The sequence below is a fragment of the Psammomys obesus genome, unplaced genomic scaffold (assembly GCF_907164565.1).
Source record: "Psammomys obesus unplaced genomic scaffold, mPsaObe1.curated_primary_1811, whole genome shotgun sequence".
NCBI classification, from domain to species: Eukaryota; Metazoa; Chordata; class Mammalia; order Rodentia; family Muridae; genus Psammomys; species Psammomys obesus.
The window spans coordinates 13130731-13150659 of NW_026592118.1; the positions used below are offsets into that span (position 1 = coordinate 13130731).

Genomic DNA, 19929 nt, shown 5'->3' on the forward strand with positions numbered 1-19929 from the left:
CACATAGAGGCACCAGTAACTGGAATCAGAAAAAAAAAAAGATGCTCACAACTGTAAAAGTGCTTCCCCGGATGGGATCATCCCTCAATACTGCCTTTTACTCATGCACCTTTTTGGTTTGTGTTTTTGAGACAGGGTCTTGCTATGAAGTGGACCTGACCTTGGATTCCTTACATAGCTCATACTGGCTCAAACTGTAGATACTCCTGCCTCTGTCTCCCAAGTTCTGGGGTTACAGGCATGTGCCACCACCGCGCCCAGCCGCTTATGTTACTGCCTTCACGCCTTTTCATGCTCAGAGGCCAGGAGATCACCTCTCCAGCTTGCACTAAAGACCCATCAGGTCTGGAAGGCAACTGAGGGCCGCAGGCGGCTCTCTGCTGCTCTCCAGTGGTAATGAGGAGGGAAGGCAGCTGCCTAGGGACCACGTAGTTGGGCCTCGATCTTCAGACCAGGATCACCTGTCCCTTGGTTAAAAAGGACCACCTGGGAGGCCCTGGGAAGACTCCCGGGCCAAGAGGAGACAGGGTGCTGACCTGCTTGATGGGGATGGCCCGGCCACTCCCGATGCTGTCTACTTTGCACTCAGCAGCCTTCTTCTCCCGGTCTAGGTCAGCACCTTTTCGAGACTGAAAGAGAAAAGAAGGCAAGTGTTAGAGGTCTGGGGCCTTTGGGGGAGAACTGCCCGCCTGCACGTCCCCTCCCTCCCCTATTCCTCCCTCTCCTGGGCAGCCCTAGCACTGGGTTGGGCCTGGGCGGCGGGTCGGGAAGGAACCGAGACACGAGTATTCCAATGGGTTTATTCTTACACACGGCACCATACAGAGCAGCACAGGTCACTGGGCCGGGCCCGCCCCTCACAAAGAGCAAGGACATGAAATACGGAGGGCGCGATGAGCACGCAGCCCAGGGTCTGGAGTTTTATGTTAAGTGAAGGGAGGGGCAAGGAGAGGTGGCCTGGTGGGACTGAGGGCTGGCCAGGAGCACAGGGCACGACAACCAGGGATAGCAAAGTCCGGAAGTGAGCGGGCAGGTGCTCGTTTGCGGCACAGACACCACATGGCACCGAGCACGTCGGTGTGGCCCAAGGGGCACAGTGGATGGAGAGAGAGAGGAGAAAGGCCAGAAGAGGCCCTGCACCCTGCCAAGCTCCTGGGGCAGAGTCCACCCAAATGCGGATCCTAGGAAACGGGGAGGGGCCAAAAAGAGGGGGCAAGGCAAGCACGGTGGCGGCGGCTTCCGGAGCAGGAGCAGGAACGGCAGAAGTCCATGCAGGAAGGAGCAGAGGAGGGGAGGGGCAGGAAAGCTCCCCCCAGGAGCAGCTGGGCCAGCGGGCTTGAGTGACCCCGCCCCTCTGGGCCTCGTCGCTTTGGCCGGCCGGCGTGGGCCGAGCTCCCTTCTTCTCCATTCAGCGAGCCTGGCGCAGCATCCAGCCGGGCCTGGTCCCCCGGCAGCCCCCAGCGCGGGCTCCGGCGTTCCTAGCCTTCCCTGGGGGTAGGGTTAGTTACAAAGGTTCCTGTGGGTCTCTGGAGCGGGGAGCTCGGCGGCCGCTTCTCATCTGAGAGCAGTCCCAGGGCCCGGCCCGCCTCCGGCCCCGCACAGGGGGAATGTCCAGAGGTGCTGTGTGTCACCACCTGGTCTTCTAATTTGGAAGGAGTTGGAAAGGCCTTTTTGTTGATGAAAAGTTGGAAACAGTGGCACATATCTGCAAATATCGAAAGAATAAAGATTTTGGCAAGTTATACTTAAGCCCCGCAAAAGTCGGTCAGCACTGGTGAGGGCAGAGACCCAGGCGCCTGGGGAGAGGCAGCAGCGGGATGAAGAGGAGGATGTGAGGAGGAGGATAGGTAAAGGAAAGGAGGAGGAGGCCGCCAACTGCTGGGCATTTGTGGCCCAGCAGTCCATGTCAGCAGGGAATGTTCACCACTCTGCTGCCCGGGCCCCGTCCCTCCTGTTTTCCCAGGCTGCCAGGAGCCCAGCTAGGGCACAGGGGCGGGACAAAGGGCTGCAACTGCAATGTGGGAGAAAGCCCAGCAGGGGGAGCAGAAAGAACTGGGCCAAACTGGTAAAGATTAAATCGCTGCCCAGCAGCTCCACAGACAGCTCCTGCCTCCAGACCCCTCCAGGGCTAAATAAAGCCCTCGGCCCCTTTGGCCCCGCGAGGAGAGAGGATGGACTGCTGTCACTGGGTTTCCAGACTGAACTGCTGGTCAGGATGAATGTCATGAGGCCTACCCCAGCTAGGCTGGTAAGCCAAGGGGCTGCCAACTACCAGAAAATCCCAGGAGCCCAGAGTGGCACCTCCCCATGAAGGGTGGGAACTGGAACCAGGGCAAGAGTGGCAAATAAATACATGGAGTCATGAAGGGGAGACCAGGGACATCACAACCATGCCCACCAAGGAGTCACCAGTCACAGAACAGGCAGCACAAAACAGGATCCCCCTGGAGCAGGAGTAACTCCTCTAGGAGGGATGAAGGAAAGGTGGCCCCAACAGCCTTGATGGGGTGAATTCCCAAGATACACCCATAGAGTTGACCATGCCTTGAGGCTGCCTCAGGGACAATGGCGCAAGTGAGCTCACCATGGAAACGATGAAAAGAAAAAAATAAGGTCGCCACTGTGAAGATGGAGAAAATGGAAAGGCCTGGAGGGAAGGCCGTGCTCGAAGCAGCAAGGGGTGTGGTAGGGCAAGGCAGCACAGCTGAGGCAGGCAGGCAGCAGAGTACACATGGAGGGAGCCCGAAGGTCCTGTGGCACTCAGAGGCCATGGAGTCAGGCATGGAAGGCCAAGCAGGGAGGCAGGGATGCCCTGATGTTGAACCAGCCAGTGGGGAAAGATGGGAGGATATTAAGAATGGAATCAAGGCAGTGTGATTGAGACAGGATGTTGAGGGTGGGGAATAGGCTGTGGAGGGCACCAATGGTGGTCACTGTGACAGAGGCGCCCAAGGGCTTTACAGCAGCAGCAGCAGCAGCAGGTGTGGACACGAGCAGGCAGCCACCAATGCTCTGCATATCTCAATGGATGGAACAGAACAGAAAGGAGAAGCTGTGGGTCTGGGAGGGTTGGAGCTGCATAAGCACAGTGCGCCCCAGCAGCAGCAGCAGCTGTCAGCAGAAAGAGGCCAGTGAGCACGCACACCAGGGGCCAGCGGACAGAGGGATGAGGGCAGAGGTATGTCAAGCAGGGCAGATGTGAGGATGGAGGATAGAGGCCCAGGGGCACTGGCTCTGTCTGGGCAGGGTCCAGAAAGTCTAGCCTGGCCAGTTGGATACAGGCCCAGGCCAAGAGCCAAACCCTGGCTCTCAGAAAGAGGTGTGGAGTGCTACAGAGGGACAGGCTGCTCACCCACCTGTTGTCTGCCCACAGCTCCTGGAACAGTCCAGCCAGAGCCCCACAGAAGGGCCACAGCTGGGGCGGGGAGGGCATGGTGTGTAAAAACTGGGATGGGGAGCGGCAAGCTCAGGGGCCAAAGAGCTGAGGGGTTGACTCTGAGCAGGGAGGTTCAGTGGACCCCGGGTAGGGGCATGAGGTTGGTAGGGAAGGGCAAGGAGCTCACAAGGAGACAGGACAAACCTGAGCGGGAGGCACGAGGCAGCGTGGTGAAGCCCAGGAAAAGATGGCTAAGCCTTTGTTAAACCAATCACAGCGGTGGGTGGGAAGCATGAATGTTCCCCTCGGCAGTGGGGTAACGGAAAAAGAGCCGGAAGGCGGACTGGGAGGCCTGGCTGGGACTCTAGCTCGGCCAGCTAACCCTCTGTGTCGCCTTGGGCAAACAGCCTTCCGGCCTCCGGTTCATTAGCTGTTGAATCAAAGGGGGTCAGGGAAGTTAGGCCACAAATCCAAAGATCCCTTCCAAGCTGATACAGAAACTCTAGGGTTCGGGAGGGCGGGAGGCTGCAGGGGTGAGCATGTGCACAGGGGAAGGTCTGAGGGGAGCCCCTTCTGGGCTCAGAGGCATGGCCTGGAAGATGCTGCGGGTCCAGTGAGGAACCTCGAGGAGCCTTAAGTGTGAGAGAGACTGCGTTCTCTTGACCGGGGGCGGCCTGCCCTCCTGCTCGGGAGCTCGGTGCAGCCCTGCCTGCGCAGTAATGGCAGCTGGGCAGGAAGGAGGATGGGGCACGTACCGTGAAGATGTTGGAACGCCGCTTGGACTGCTTGCGGATGGGCGTGGGGGTGGAGGAGGCAGCGATGGTCTCGATGCGCAGCTCCCGCTGGCTGATGCTGGGGGTGGAGGGGACTGAGGACGAGTAGTCGCTGAAGGCGCTGCCGCCGCCATTCGTGGCCTAAGAATAGAGAGGGCTGCTGAGAGTGACCCTGGGGAGCAGAGGGAAAAGGGCACAGCACAAGAGACAGCAGAAGAGCCATTGGCCCCTAAAGGTGGTATTATGAGGAGCTGGCATCTCCTGGAGGCCAACAGCATCCAGCTGTCACTATGGGAAACTTGGCACCTTTGTACCAAGGCTCTGGAAGGAACTGGGTGGGTGGGGATGCTGCTGTGCCAACCTGAGAGCTAAAACAGGGGCACAAACTAACATTACAAAGTCAGGGATGTGGCCTGGAAGTAAACAAACAGTGGCATCATGGTTTGCAGGTGGTCTGGGACAAGGAAGTAGGGCACTCTTTCTGAATCCTCAAAAGTCAGAGGCAGAAGGCTGGGCGATGGGTTCCATGAGCTGGGGCTGGGCTCAGGGTGTTGGGCAGTCTGAGATCTACTTTGACAAAGTGTTATGACATAGAAGGCATCAGGAACAGGCTGAAGTGTAGTGCAGAACAGAGCAAAAGCTGCTGGGCACAATACGTTGCAGATGGGTAATGGAAAAGAAGACGAGAAAGCCAAAAATGCTTATAGGATGGAGAGAGTATACAGAAGTGTCTTTCCAGGACCACAGAGATGGTGCATGGAAATCAGGCCTCACCAGAGCACCAGGCCCATCTCCAACACTAAACTGGCCAAGGGAGTGCACTGCCCCCTGCCCTCAGCAGCCTCCCATGATCAGGCCCACTGCAAAGGAGCAGGGTGTTACACCTCGGCCTCACCCCCTGCCTTTGCATGGAGGGACAGTGTAAGAATCCTCGTGCCTTCGAAGTCCTAAGAAGAGTCCTGGCGCTGTAGCCAAGCTGCCACTGGAAAGCACAGTAGCTGATCACTGACCACCGTGGATGACTCTGGGCTTGCAGCAAAGGGCGGTAAAGCAGAGCAGGAAGGGTGTGCAGCTACAGAACAAGACACTGGTCCACATGTCAAGGGCCAAAACTTAACCCAGATACAGACAAGTGTCCAAATGGTATGGTGGGACATGCAATGGCAGGAACCGGCTCAGAATTGGCACACTCCAAGTGGAGCTGAAGGCAAGCACCTTCATGAGGATGTGCTGCCCTTCTAACACAGAGACTGCCACTGGGCAGAGGGCCAGCCTAGGTGCTTAGTGGGCTTGGGGATGTGAGCTGCCTCCCCCTCTCTGGGGAGACGGCACTGCACCTACAACCAAGTGGAAGTGTTTGCCCATTAGAGAAGAAGGGTAAGCACTCCGGAAAGAACTTTCTTTTCTCTCTGTGCCTGCTAAGTAAGGCTTTCATAAGCAGTCGCTCAGGAGGCCATGTAATGGAGTTCATACGAGCACGTGTTTGTGATGTCGTAGTAGAGTAGTTGAGAGGAAAGACTGGAGTGAAGGAGATAGAAACTGGGACAAGGAGCAGTCACCACAAGGAAAAGGCCAGACCAAGGCCAGCCATGCAGGCTAAACGGAACTGGAGCCACAAGCAAGGCTAGGAATCGAGAGAGATGAGCAAGGGTGAGGATGAGCCTGAGGTGCTGGGACACACACAAACAAGACCAGGGGGTACAGGCAGGCAACCGCACCTGATTGATGTGTACAGCTGGGATGGAGGCAGCAGACACGGCCGAGTGGCTGGGCGAGTTGGGCAGGGATTTGCAGGGCCCGATAGCCAGCTGCTGCTTCTTCCGCAAGGCTACCACTTTCTGGGCCACTGCAGGGAAGAGCAAAGTCAACTCTACTTGCCAGAGAAAGGAGTTAATGTCCAGCGCGGCAGCTCCCCGGGCATGCACAGCACCAAGTGCCTGCCACAGAGCCACCCTGCACCCAGCTCTGGGGTCCTGAGTTACCATCCTGGAAGACTCGTTCCACATTGAGCCCATAGGTTGCACAGGTTTCGTAATAGGTGCAGCGCTTCAGGTCTGTGGACAGCTTGCGGGCTCTGCTGTCGTCAATGACCCGGGGATTGGCAGCACTGATAGCATCTGTTGGAAATGGGGAATCACTCAGCTGGCTGAGAAGCAATAGCGGGTTATGCACTGGTGGGCCAGAAGAGAGAGGCCCAAGCGGGGTGCACAGAACATGGAGAACTCAGGTGCCTAGACCTTGTCTCATTCTATTATTGCCTCTTTGAGTAAAAACAAACCAGTGATTTATAATGAGTCCTTGCTCATGCACTGAAAACAAATGTGGACACAGCCCAGTGTTGTGGCACATGCCTATAATCTTAGATTTGGGAGGGTAAGACAAGAGAACCACAAATTCAAGGTCAGCCTGTACTACAGAGACCGACCTTGTTCCAGTAACAACAATAACAACTTTGGACACAATAATCACACACATTTGGGAATCATCCAGAGAAAAGCAAATTAAGGACCACGGGTTTAAGTCCCATGGTAGTTAGGAGTCTGCTGGGCAGGGAGTGGGAGCTGGGGTCTCATAGCCTGCTTTTGGAGACTTTACTCATCCACCACCATCCCTGCCAAACACCATGCCCTGCCTCACCCTGTGTGCCCACCAGCACCATGGGCACCTCGCTGGCATTTCGGAAGCTGCAGAGGCGCAGGAAGTAGTTGTACACCGTCTGGAAGCTGATTTCATCTTCCAGGCTGAACACAAACACCACCGCATCCACCCAGGCAGCGAACTGCGGAGATAAGCACAGTGAGCACCCGCTGGCCCTGGGGAAGCTGGGCACTAGGCGGGCAAGTCAGCAGGCGCATCACCTGGAGCTCAGGGGGGCCGCCTTCATCTCGGATCAGCAGCAGGTAACTCTGGCCGTCCACCACAATCTCCTTTTTAAACCGACCCCCTAGGACAGAGTACAGGTCAGGACCAAATGTGGAGAAAGGGGAACATGGGAGGGGGTGTATGCACATGTGTGTGTGTGCTGTGCGGGCGTGAGCAGAAGCCCTGGTTCCCAGGGGAGAAGAGAAGAGGATGGGCTGGGACAGGGGTGAGAGGCCTCCACAGACACGTGGTGGGGGCAGAGGCAAACTCTGGCCAGCCTCTCGGGCGGCCTGGCCTGTGATGCTCACCTTCAGGGGACTCTTCCTGGACGTAGGTGCCTGTCAGATATCGGTGCACCAAGGCTGACTTCCCACTAGACAGGTTCCCCACTATGCCCTGCAGAAGAGGAACGGGTAAAGCCGTGGTCAGAAGGTGTGAGGAAAAGGTGAGCTCAGGTGGGGCTCAGGAAGGAACGTGCAGGTTGGAAAGGTAGAGAGAGGCCCAGAGAACGCCAGGGGGAGGGAGTAAGGCAACAGGGGAAAGAGTGGAAGTCAGCAGAACCACAACCTAAAGCCTGGCCCACCCAGCCACAGGGCCTCTGGACCTCCCATGGGCCCACTCACCACTTTAAGCTCTGGCACAGAGCGGCTCAGGGTCCACTCCTGGCTGTTCACAAATGAATCTGCAAAGACAGAGCCATCCATCAGGGCCACTGTGGCACACACACACCTGCCCTAATCTTCATACCTGCCACCTATAACACTCCTCAGTCAAGACCAGACATTACTGTCCTCCAGGAGGTCTTGACCCTCACCCCTAACTCCCTAGGGAACAAAGAGTCTTCAGGGCAGGACTGTGAGCTGAAGCTCAACCTGCCTGTACTAGGTCTGTTGACCCTGCTTGGTCCATTAGGGACGAAGACTCCTCATGAGCTCACCTGGCCTGCTGCCTGGATGCCTCTCACCCAGGTAAGAGGCTACTCCAGCAGGTCTCAAACCAGACCCAAAATGGGCAGGGCCCTGGCAAGGGGGACCAGTCTCCTTCCTGCGAGTAGGAACAGCTCACCCTTCGAAGGGTGGGGCCACCTACTACATTCCTGAGCCAGGGCGAAGAGGGAGGAGCCTCGCCTGGCCCTGTTCTGTAAAGGCAGGTCCAATGAGGCACATCTACCAGGCCCTGCTAGGCCTTCTCCCCAGCACCTCTGCAGAAGACAGCCTCCAGGCTCCCTTTCATTAGACCACACTCAAAACCACTGGGCCCGTAGATTCAAAGTCCTTCAAAGGGAAACCTCTTGCTCCTAGGTGCCTGTGACCTGAGAGCCAGCAAGTTCTAGATGGCCTGGCCTGGGCTTTGTCTGGGCAGTACTTGCTGTCCTGCCCAGCTCCCACTCATTGGCCCGGCCCACAGATGTTTCACAGTGTTATCTCACTGAAGTCCACAATCAGTCCCTGACCTCAGCTTCAGAGGCAGCTAGAGAGGTCAAGCCCCAGCTAGGAAACTCTCTCGTCCCAACAGAGAACCTCTTTCCTGAGCAGCCAGCCATACTGTATCCACAGTATAGAAAGAGGATGGCATTGGAACTCAGGTCTCTTAGGATGCCACTCCAGGATGCCATGGGCAGTGCCACCGCCTGGAATTCTATACCACTGCTCTCTTCTCTGGGCACTTCTAACGACTCTCGACATAGCAACTGGCAGGCGAAAGCAATGCTCACCCACCCGTCTCTATCAGGTAGGCTCCGACAGTTTCTCACACAAACTGATTTCTGCCAGACTCAACCAGACGCTACTTCGCTACTTCGGCGCACAGCCTTCCCCCTTACCGCTCTGCCCGCCCAGGAGTCCTGGGGCCCCTGCTGCCCGACGGCTCCACAGCGGCGCTGCGGGCGCGGGCTCCCTCCGGCGGAAGCGGTTGGTGAGCAGCTTCCAGAGGCTGGCGGCGGCGCGGGGGCGGCCGGGCTCCGGTGGCGCGCACGGGGCGTCAGCGCCCAGCAGGTCTCGGCGGCTTGGGAAAGTACCCAGGGAGCTGGCGTCGCCGTCGCTGCGGGTGCGTGCGCGGGGTGGCCGGGCAAGCAGCCCTGACTCGGAGCGCCGGATCTCCTGGCCGCGGCGCAGACGGAAGCTAAAGCTCTTCCTGAGCGCAGACAAACCGCGCCGGGGATTCTCCGCGCCGCGCCCGCCGCCACCACGGAACACCTGCCAGCGCTGGCTACTCCACAGCGACGCGCCCCGCAGGAAGCCCGAGCTCCCCGTGCGGCCAAGCCCCGTGCCCGGCGCCTCCGACGCCGCCAGCTCTAGACGGTTCACCTCCAGGAACGTCATGCTGGTGGGCCGGGGCCTGGCCGCCCGCTCCCCAGGGCCGCGACTGCGCCGGGTAGGCGCGGGGCTGAGCTCAGGGCTGGGCGGCGGCGAGCCCCGAGGTTCCGAGGGCGTGGGGCCCCGACGGCCGTGGCGCGGGCGCAGGAAGCCGAGCAGCAGGCTGCGCGCGCCGGAGGGCGCCGACCCCCGAGTCCCGGAGCACACGCTCCGTGGGCGCGCAGGCTGTTCGCGCGCGGCGCACAAGGCGGCCTGTAGGGCGGCGGCGGTCCGGTCGGCCGGGGAGCTGTGCAGGTCCAGCGAGTCGCAGACGCTGAGGGCGCGGCGGCAGACGGCGGGCCGCTCCCCGCTGCAGCTCTCCCCCGGCGGCCAGCCCCGCTCCATGCTCAGGGCCCACAGGCGAAGGCCAGGCCCATGGCGAGGGATGCGGGGCTGGGCCCGGGCCGGGGCCGCGGCCGGGGGCGCACGGACCTCCGGCCTCTGGGCACTTTGGTGCGGGCCTATAGAGTCCCTCAACTCCTCCACCTCAAGCCTGCAAGCCCAGACCTGGAAGGGCCTGGAGCCAGCCTAACCAGGAGAGGTGGCAAGTCTGGCCTGGAACACCCAGGAACGGCGGCGCAGCACAGCCGGCCTGCTAGGGCAGCCCCTAGGAGCTCTCAGAAAACAGGAAATTCCAGCCAGGGCTCCTCCTAGGACTAGGCAGGTAGGTGAGGAGTTGTCATTAAGAGCACACCAAATAAATAACAGTCCTCAAGCACACCCTACACAAGGCACAGTGTAAAACAGTGAACCATTTTCTCCTTCTCCAAAGAGGAAGGACCAAGGTCTCCAGAACCAGACAAATTCATTAGAAGCCCAATTTCTGAGCCAGGATATAGACAAATCTTATGCCATCTCTGAGCTGCAGACTTCTGTCTGTAGACTGGAAATTTTAGCAAAGTGACCCTATCTCAGGCTTTGGCTCTGATGTTAAGGCTGAGGTGCTCCGATGCTACAGCAGCTGCTGTTGCTGAGGCAGCCTTTTCCTTTGGATATTATAAAACTCAGAAGACACTATTTTGCTTGGACTAGACCAAAGGGCAGCGGAAAAAGTGAAAGGTAAACCTCAGTGCTCAGGAGAAACTCTTGAGGACCCTGCTACCTAGCCAGGTCCAGGTAACAGCGGTGGGAGAATTTGTGGTCCTCACCTGCCTTGGCTGACACTGTAAACTAAAGCACCCCTAATTCCAATGGCTTTTTGGCATCAGGGATGTGGGCTGCACACAATCCTGAGAAAATTCAGGTTCACCCCAGGATGGGGCAAATGCTCCATACTGCACCAGCCATATCACTTCTCTCCTGGCCCAGACAGCCAGCTTCCATCATCCAAAGATGACAACCACTGGCACCAGGAACAGACGGAAGAAACCACTTTAGGGTAGTGCTTGAGTGACCCTGGACACTGATCATCCTCCCAGGTGGCCTCCACCCAACCCAGCCCAACTCCAAGTTCCTTTCAGCTCCAGAATCCCATGGTCCCTATGAGAACTAGGAGATGAAAGAAAGCAGCACATTCCTGAGGGGGCTGGGGTTAGGGGAATGCCTGGGAAGGCAGGGCCCCTCCAATCAAGGTGCTCCTAGAAGGGAGAGCTGGAGACTTTCAAGTCCTGGGCTGGATCTCTAGGGTATTCTGCATTCTCGTGGGAGTAGTTATTAAGAGTGGAGAGGATGGTTGCCTCCCTGTTCCTAACAACAGATGTAATAGGCGGTTCCACAGAGGAGCCTTTCCCAGGATCTCAGGCAGGCCCAGGATCAGACAACCCCAGAGATCTTGACTCACACTTTCTAATGTAAGTCAGCCGACCTTCCTAAGCCAACCAGAAAAATGCAGTCTTTTTACTTTGACATGCTGTGCTGATTTTGGTTTTGTTTACTCGACCCAAACCTAGACATATCAGGCAAGAGGAAATCTTAATTGAGAAAATGCATCCTTAAGACTGCCAAGTTGAGCTGGTCACAGTGGTGCACATGCCTGAAATCTCAGCACTCAGGGAGGCAGAAGCAGGCAGGTCTCTGTAACGGAACTGGCAGATCTCAAGGTCTACAAAGCAAGTCCAGGACAGCCAAGGTTACACAAAGAAAATCTGTCTTAAAAAACCGAAAAAGACAGCCAAGTTGGGACTGGAGAAATGGTTCAGCGGTTAAGAGCACTGAATGCTCTATCAGAGGATCCGGGTTCAATTCCCAGCACTCACATGTAATTCCAAGATCTGACACCATCATACAGACCTACATGCAAGCAAAACACCAATGCACATAAAAGTAAATTTAAAAAATAAAGACTGCCAGATCTGTGGGGGCATTTTCTTGATTCATGAGCTGAGTGGTGCCACCCTTGGGCAGATGGCCCTGAGGACTATAAGTGGGCTGACAGAGGGGTCAAAGACACCACAAGAACAGGGCCCACTGAAGAGGGCTCACAGAGCCTGAAGTGACAATCAGGGAGCCTATATGGGTCTGCCCTAGGTCCTCCGCCTACATATTTAGTCATGTAGTATGGTGGTCTTGTGGGAGTGGGGCATGCCTGACTCTTTTGCCTGCTCTTGGGACTTTTCCTCCTACTGGGTTGCCCAGTCCTGCCTAGATGTGAGGGTCTGTGCCTCATTTTATTGTAACTTGTTATGCCTTGTTGAGTCCTTGCGGAGTCCTGCTCTGTTTTTTGAATGGAAACAGAGGAGTGGATCTGGGTAAGAGGAGAAGTGAGGGAAAGGAATGGAAGGAGTGGAAACTGAGATAGGGATGAGAGAATTTTAAAAAGTGGGCTGCGCAAGCCAGAAGGAGCAGGCCAATGAGTAAACAGCACTTGAGCTCTGCTTCAGCTCCTGCCTAGACTGCCTTCCGTAACAGACTGTGTTGTGGAAGTGTAAGCAAAGTGAGCCTTCTCTGTCCCAAGTTCTTTATGGTCATGGCGTCTATTACAGGAATAGAAACCCTAAGTAAGTCAGTGCCCTGCCTTCATCTATCCATCCTGTCTAACCCACACACAGGAACTGTTCTTTCACAGAAGAATAAGACTGCCATTACAGCTCCTTACCCCAACGAGAACGCAAGCACAGTACAGTAGCTGGGAAGCCAGTCTTTGAGGACTGAAGGGGATAGAGGACAAGATACCTAATGGGTGGGTTGCTTTAGCAAAGAGAACAGCTGGGTGGGACAGGTTCTAGCTATGTACCCACACTCACACCTGCTCTGAACGCTCGTGACAACCGCAGCTCTGTTCCACACAGCCATTACCTATAAGCAATAAGGCTGGCCTTGAAAGCTCTGTGCTGGAACTATTCAACAGGATCAAACCTCACAAAATCAGCACTCTCAGGGCAGCCGTTTCTCACAGCCAGACTGCATCTGTCCCACCGGGACTGATGGGCTCTTTTGATGTTTCTGAAGGATTAGTGATTAATTTCTCACAGACCCTGACTATGCATTCTAGGTCAGAATGAGCAACTTCTTCCTTGGCCAGAGTGTGCTCAGGCAAGCACTGAGCAAGCTTTCTGGCCCTGTTCAGCCTGGGCCTCAAGACCCCTGCACAGAAGTGTCTCGGCACAGAGCAATCCCATGGGCAGGGATGAGATGTGAGACACACCTGGGAAGAGAACACTGCTTGCTCAACAGAGAAGGGCAGCGATGCCTAACTCCCATGGGCTTCCATTGGGTCTGCAGTCACCTAGTGCTTGCTAATGCACTGATAAGCACAGTGACTGCCAAAGCCTATATTATCCACAGCAAACTGGTGGCTATCGTTCTACAAAACAAAGAAGGAACAGCTTTTGCCTGGAAACCAAAGCTTGCAAACACCCTGCTTCCCGTGGAGTGGATGGGCATTAGGCGTCTTCAGGTATGGCCGCCAAGACCAGCCAGGTTCTTTCTAGCCACAAGGTGGCAGCAGAGCATCTTCCTGCAGGAGGCATGCTAGCCCCGCAGGGCCCATGGGCTGGATACACTCAGCTCTTAAGTTGTAAAGGCACGTGATGCACCACCACCTCCAGGGTGGGTAGGACTGGTGTGTCTTCGGGTGGTAGGAGGGTCAGATGTCAGGGACTCAAGTAAAGAGTCTCTGGGTTAAGAAGGCAGTCTCTGGACCCTGCCTTCTTAAAAACTGCAGCAACAACTCACCTCCAAGTTCCACCTCCAAACTGCTTCCTCCCAGGCAAATGGCAGATATCTGCCCCTAGTTGCTCAAGCCAAAGAAGCAAGAGCACTCAATGCCTGTCCCCACCACCTCCATAAAAATCCTAGCCATTCTATCAGCACTTCCTCCTACAAGGGGGTCCTCTGTACAGCAGCCCACCTATGCCACCATATCCTCTTCCTAATGGTGGTCTTACACCCATCTGCTACCACACTGCCTGCAGTTGTGGTATTCCAACGGGACACTCTGTATCCAGTTCATGTCTCCATGCCCTGACCCTGCTTGGTCTCACTTATCATCCCCTTGCCTCTACTTCACGATACAATCTCCACCTATACCTTGTCCTTTTGGTCACCTGGGTCTCAGTGGGACTGTCCCTCCCCTTGGAAAACCACAGGATCTCAGTGATCCCTGTCAACATCCCCTAACACTCCACTCTGAGATGTGCTCCTCACTTGTGTCTGGTTTCCCACTAGAGTTTTAGCAACACATGAATTATGTACCAGGACTCTTCCTTAAGAAGGAGCTGGGCCTCGAGGACAGAGTTTCTGGTGGGGAGAGTGTCACAGTGGCACAATCCACCCAGGCCCAAAGTCAAAGGGCATACCTGGGCTCAAACTCACCTCCCAGCACTGGAATGGCTTCACACTGATTATCAACTTGTGAGCCTGTCTGTGAGGACTCCTCAGGTGGAAAGGCACCGTTCCACATGCTGGACTCTGGACGGAGTAAAGACACTGTCGAGCACCAGCAGTCATCTCTCTGTGCTCTCCGACTTCTGATACCCTGTGCCCACATTTCTGTTTTTCCCCACTGTGACAGATGGTACACTCGAATGCAAACCAAGATAAACCTTTCCTTCCTGGAGCTGCTTTCTGCCAAGTATTTGATCACAGCAACACAAAAGGCAGCTAATATAGGAACCTACTAGCTGTGTGACCACCTACACTCATCACAACCTTGCCGAACCTCAGATCTGGTATATAAAACAGGGAAGAATCCCACCTTCCCAGCTCAAGCTGTACACAGAGCAATGACAGGCTCTTGAGGCCTGGTGGGGAGCAGGTGAGCAGTAAAAGGTTCAGGACCCCCTAGGTAAGGGTCACACAGATGTGAGGGATTAAAAGTGGTACCCCATGCCTAATGGGCTAGGTAGAAACTCAGCCCAAGGCCTGTAGTTTCACATCTGCCAAGGCAGCCAAGCCTAGGGTGGTCCCCTCTACCTTTACTCTAGCCTTCTAAGCTGGGTGCGCTGGAGATTTGAGATCTAGATCTCAGACATAACATGTGGAAACAGTGCTGCTGTACACGTTCTTAAAAAGATGCTGAGGTCAGACTGGAGTGGAGTGGCCACCTGGCCCTGACAGTGTCCTTCTGAAAAGGGGACCTCTGGGCCTAACCATGCTAATTACATCTTCACGGAGAGGCTGGAGATGTAGCTCTGCCCTGGTGAAGCATAGCTGACATGAATCTGGAGCCTAGAGTGAGACTGTTTTTAAAAAGGTACTGAAGTTCCATGAATTAGCTGAGTGGGATAACAAGGTCCAGGGCTTGCTATCCAGGTCCGGCCAGCCAGGGCTACATAATGAAGACCCTGTCTCAAAAAGTAAAGGGTCTGCGGGTGAAGCTAGAGCTTAGCCGGTAGAACATTTGTCTAGATGCACACAGGAACCCCCAGCACCCCACAAACCCTCTACGATGGCATATACTCAAAACCGTAACATTTGGGAGATGTGAGGCAAGAGGATCAGTTCAGGCTCACCCCAGCTACATGAACGTCATGGGACTCATCCAAAATCCCAGTCATAAACCAGCAGCGTGGAATGCACCCATGCGTGAGCACACCGCGTGCCTTTCCAGTTCCGCTCAGTGGACAGGGCATGCAGCAGCTCCTGTCTCCATGGATGTGCTTCTCTGATTGCTAGGAGAGAGCATCTTTTCCTGGTGACTGACTGCGTGAGTTTTGTTTTCATGTCTCTCTCGTCCTGTTCTTTGCCTCCTTTTCTCTTGGGTTTTTCAAACCTGGTTCTGAACAGCTTGCAGAGCTCTCTGCAAAAGGGAGCATGTTAGCTGCTTATCCAGTACACGCACACTGCGTGATGAGGGATGTAATTATACTGATAGGCTTGTAATGGATTAAAACATGTGAACACTACCATCCGCCAGACAGGAGCGATGTCTGTCCAGGGAGAGGGAGAGGCAGTCTCTCCACCCACACCCAGCAGGGATACTATCACAGGGTAGGACTATCAAGGCACAAAAATGCCATGAGGGAAGGGCTGCATACACTATTTCCAGGGTATGGAAGTATCCCCCCACAACCTACCTTACACAGGGCAGGAGCTGAGCTCTGGAAACCTGCTTGCTACTACCCTGTCTCAAACACTTTATAATGAGCCTAAAGCATTTCTTTAACTTCTCCATACCTCAGTTTCTCTACCTGCAAAATGGAGTCGATAATACCTTGGGAAAAAAGATCCAAAACTTACACTGTTAGGAGAATGGCAGTATCTGGGCCACCACATGTGCCAGACCAATGTCCCTCTCTCACTGCTTTTCTACCTGAGGTGGCAGAACTGATCCCGAAGCCCCAGCACAAAATCCTGCAGCTCCTCATCATGCACAGCAAGAGCTGTCAATCTTGTGACATTTGCAGCACAAACACAAAAAGTGCTGGGGTGAGGGGTGGCACGTTTATGTGGTTTTAAAACACATTACGGCAGCAATTTTCCTAACGAAATCACTACTCCAGTAAAACTGTGTCTGGCTATGCCTGTCAAGGCGGCAGGCTAGTAACCACTAGCAACATCCGCTCAGACACCCTGCCCCCAGGGCCACTGGGCAGCACCCACCCCCAGCCCGAATCCTGTGCCCTGGGGATCCTGCTAAAACAACATACTTTGCTTTCTTTGTTAAACAGTGTTTCTTTGCTGCCAGCTTACCATTACGCTAACATCTGTGTGTGCCCATCTCCTGCTTACAGCAAGGAGGGAGTACTCACATAACCCACCTCCGGCCTGGGTGCCTGGCTCAGTGCGTATATTCTAGCTTGTCACAGAAACAGACTGTATTGTTGATCCAGTCTGGGGCACCTTGAGAAAAGGCTGTTGACACTATTGTTCCCATGTTTACACCTCACCTCGGCCAGCCCTGTTTCTCCCCATGGTCCTCTCCTCGTGGACTGTATCAGCCTATCCGGGGCTTCCCAGGAAGAAAGGAATGGCCAAGTCAGACAGAGTATCCAGGAAGTGATCCCCTGCCAAGCTCCCTTGGATGCTGTCCCCACCCTCCTATATCTGGCCTATTCTAGGCCTCCTATAAGGAAGAGGCCAGTCTTTCTCCCTACCCTACGCCAGGCACTATCAAGGTCTACTGCTTAACAAGGCCCATGGGATGTATCCCTGTCAGCAGGGCTAAGACACTGGGAAGGAGGTCTCATAGCTCAGAGGACGGAAGATGCTAACACATAAACCTGAGACAGCCCATGCTGTCCTCAGCTAGGAGGGCTCATGTGTAACCATGAGGACTTGAGCCTGGTCTCTACTCTTCCCTGCACTGATGCTATGGGTAGTCCCTTCCCTGGACTCAATCGACTCTCCCTGTCTGATACTCATACTCAGAGGGTCTCTGTGAGGCTCACCGTCCCCCACCCCACACAGAAAGATGGCCACCACTCCGTAAGCCTCCTTCTTTCTCTTGATTACTTCCACCTGTCACCTGAGTCCTCTGACCCCATCAATGACCTGAAGCACCAAGCTGCTTACCCACCTCCATGTGGCCAGGGACCAAACAAGGAGGGCAGTACCCTGCTTCCTATAGGCTTTCCTCCCAGTACCACCTTGAGGCCTGGGCTAGCCTGAGCTCAAAAGCAGGGCTCTTGTGATTTTCCAGTCCCAAGTCTGGACCCATGGAGGGTACTCATCGTATCACCCTTCCCCTGGCCATCTGGTCCTACCTAAGATGGACCACAGCTACTGGGCTAGTCAAAACTCATGAATGGCCAAGCATGCTAGTGCACACCTTTAATCCCAGCACTTGGGAGGCAGGAGAAGGCAGATCTCTGTGAGTTTGAGGCCAGCCTGGTCTACACAGTGAGTTCCAGGACAGCCAGAGCCATATAGAGACCCTGTCTCAAAAAAGGAAAAACAACCAAAGACTTAATGGCTGGCTGTTCTGGCACTCTTACTGTGACTGGCTGTTGTGGCATTCTGACCATGGACAGGCATGAGTCAGAGGAGCACATCAGCCACCATAAATGGCCTCTCTGACTCTAGCCCATAGAGAAGGATGTGTAGGTCCTTGGCGTGGTAGCCTAGGAAAACCCACGCCTTGGATGCAGCTGATGCAGGACAGTCCCTCCAGCAGCCCTTTCCATGATTCCAGGGCATGATTCCTTGATCCAGAAGGCCTCTCCTCAGCTGTGCCAGAGGAACTGGCTCAGAAGACCCAACATGGAATCAGGCTCCTTGGAGGTTCAAGGACCCACCACAGCAGGCAGGGCGCTAGGTAGGGGACCTGGAGTGGCCTGGGCAGTTCTGCAACAGGTATAGAGTTCAGGCTCCATCAGGAAGCAGAGGTAAGCTAGGGACGGCAACAGCTGCTCCAGGTCACAGGACATTATCAGGGTAAGGAAGGCTCTGTATTTGCGGCAGGCAAAGTGAACCTGGCTGGCTGAGGAGTTGCCAGAAGAAGCAAAATGTGAGCAAGATGTGCTATGACAATGTGCTAATATGAGTCCAGGACAGCAACTCCCCCAAACCGCAACAAGCTGAGAACAACGGCTTTTTTTTAAGTTTTACAATTTATTTATTTATATTTTATGTACATTAGTGTTCTGCGTGCATGTTTGTCTGTGTAACTCCCTAGGAACTGGAGTTACAGACAGTTGTGAACTGCCATGTGGGTACTGGGGATTGAACCCTGTCCTTTGGAAGAGCAGCTAGTGCTCTCTTAACCACTGAGCCATCTCTCCAGCCCCAAGAAGAATGCTCTTAACTGATGGCCACTTCAGGTCAGAGTGATGGGAAGGGCAGGTGGCACCTGGCTGCAGGCCAGGGTAAGGGGCTGGATGAACAAACTGAAGATGTACTTGGGGTAGATGCTGGACACCGAGCCCAGTGTTCATGGTCAAAGGTGTGGCCACTAGGAGAGTTTCCTCCCACACATAAAAGGGTTTCTGATGGGTTCTAAGGGCTCAAGAGAAGTACACACACCAAGAATCTTCTGCCCTCTAGGTCTGGCGGGAAGCTGGCTCTGGACTCTGGAGCAGATGTGCTGAGGAGCTGAATGTGTTAAACAGGCTCAGGACCGTATCTCCCCTAACAGTGACAAAGATGGCAAGAATTAATTCTTAACAAGATGATCACTCAGGCCTCAGTGGGCTGAAGGAGGCTTGGGGTGTCACATCAGCGTGACCAAGGATGACATAGTCCGACTCATCCACAGGCTCCCTGCTGGCTACTGGGTTCAGCTTTGGCATCTGCATGTGCTGCTGCAGCGGGTTGGGACACTCCCTGGCTTAGCACTCTGTCCTTTATCACTGAGGCTGCCAGGAACTGGTAATAGACAAAGCAAGGAACAAACCTTGGGGAGGGCTGAGGAAGCTCCTTCAGTGCCTCCCATTTCCAAGAGAAAAGTACCAGCTTGCTGGGAGAGCCTTGACATTTCTTACCACAAACAAAAGATCTTACAATAGTCCCTGCCTGCAATGCCAGGATGGGAGAGGCTTCTAGTTCATTCACCCACTCCCAGGAAGACCCTAACAAGTAACCAGGATCTGATAGATGCAAATCCCACACAGCCTTCCAGCCTGGCACACTTCATAAGTCTCCCAGGGGCAGGGAAGAGTCACCGTCCATCTCTCTCTGGGCAGAACCGTGGGAAGCACGGCTCCCACACTGGGAACAAGGAAAGCCCTTAATATCTGAACTATTCCAAACAAAAGTCACACTCCTGGGTCGCAGAGGGTTACGCGCTGTGAAGGGTGGAGAGAGGAGGAAGGCCAGTCAGCAAGATGGCAGTAGAGGTAAGGGTGTTTGCAAAGCAGGATGACCTGAATTAAATCCACAGCTCCACGTAATGGAAAGAACTGACTCCCAATGTGGCTCTCTTATTTCTGCACGTGTACACACTGTGGCACATGTGTGTGCAAACACGCGCATACAAATAAATGAATTAAAAAACATCCTATGGGGGTGTACTATAGTGCTCTTAGGGGGATGTCCTTGTCAGTCGCCTTGGTGGGTGCTCAGGAAATAGTTATTGGGTGGGGCATGGGAGCTCCTGCTTGTAATCCCAAGCCCTTGCAACACTGAGGCAGGAAGGCTGCTATGTGGGCTGCATGGTTGAGGCCAGCTACCCTTAGATAGGGAGACTGTGTCGTCCTACCAACAAAAAGTAAGTAAAAATATTTGTTAGCATCTGGAGGGACAGCTT

The 19929-nt window shown here is 54.8% G+C and overlaps 1 protein-coding gene across 6 annotated transcripts in view; it reads right to left on the reverse strand.

Annotated features, from left to right (window-relative positions):
• Agap3 (ArfGAP with GTPase domain, ankyrin repeat and PH domain 3) overlaps nt 1–19929 on the reverse strand; it is a 52395-nt gene that overhangs the window by 19251 nt on the left and 13215 nt on the right. For 2 of the 6 annotated variants that reach the window (XM_055612525.1, XM_055612526.1), the window contains exons 2-9: nt 7635–7693; nt 7320–7407; nt 7008–7093; nt 6787–6928; nt 6132–6266; nt 5868–5995; nt 4132–4290; nt 537–629 (exon numbers count right to left, since the gene is read on the reverse strand). In XM_055612525.1, coding sequence (XP_055468500.1) covers nt 537–629; nt 4132–4290; nt 5868–5995; nt 6132–6266; nt 6787–6928; nt 7008–7093; nt 7320–7407; nt 7635–7693 — 890 coding nt within the window. Of the gene's footprint in view, nt 1–536; nt 630–786; nt 1706–3580; nt 3741–4131; nt 4291–5867; nt 5996–6131; nt 6267–6786; nt 6929–7007; nt 7094–7319; nt 7408–7634; nt 7694–8833; nt 9711–19929 lie in introns of those variants that run through there. The other 4 variants (XM_055612530.1, XM_055612529.1, XM_055612527.1 and 1 more) reach the window with 3 other exon arrangements.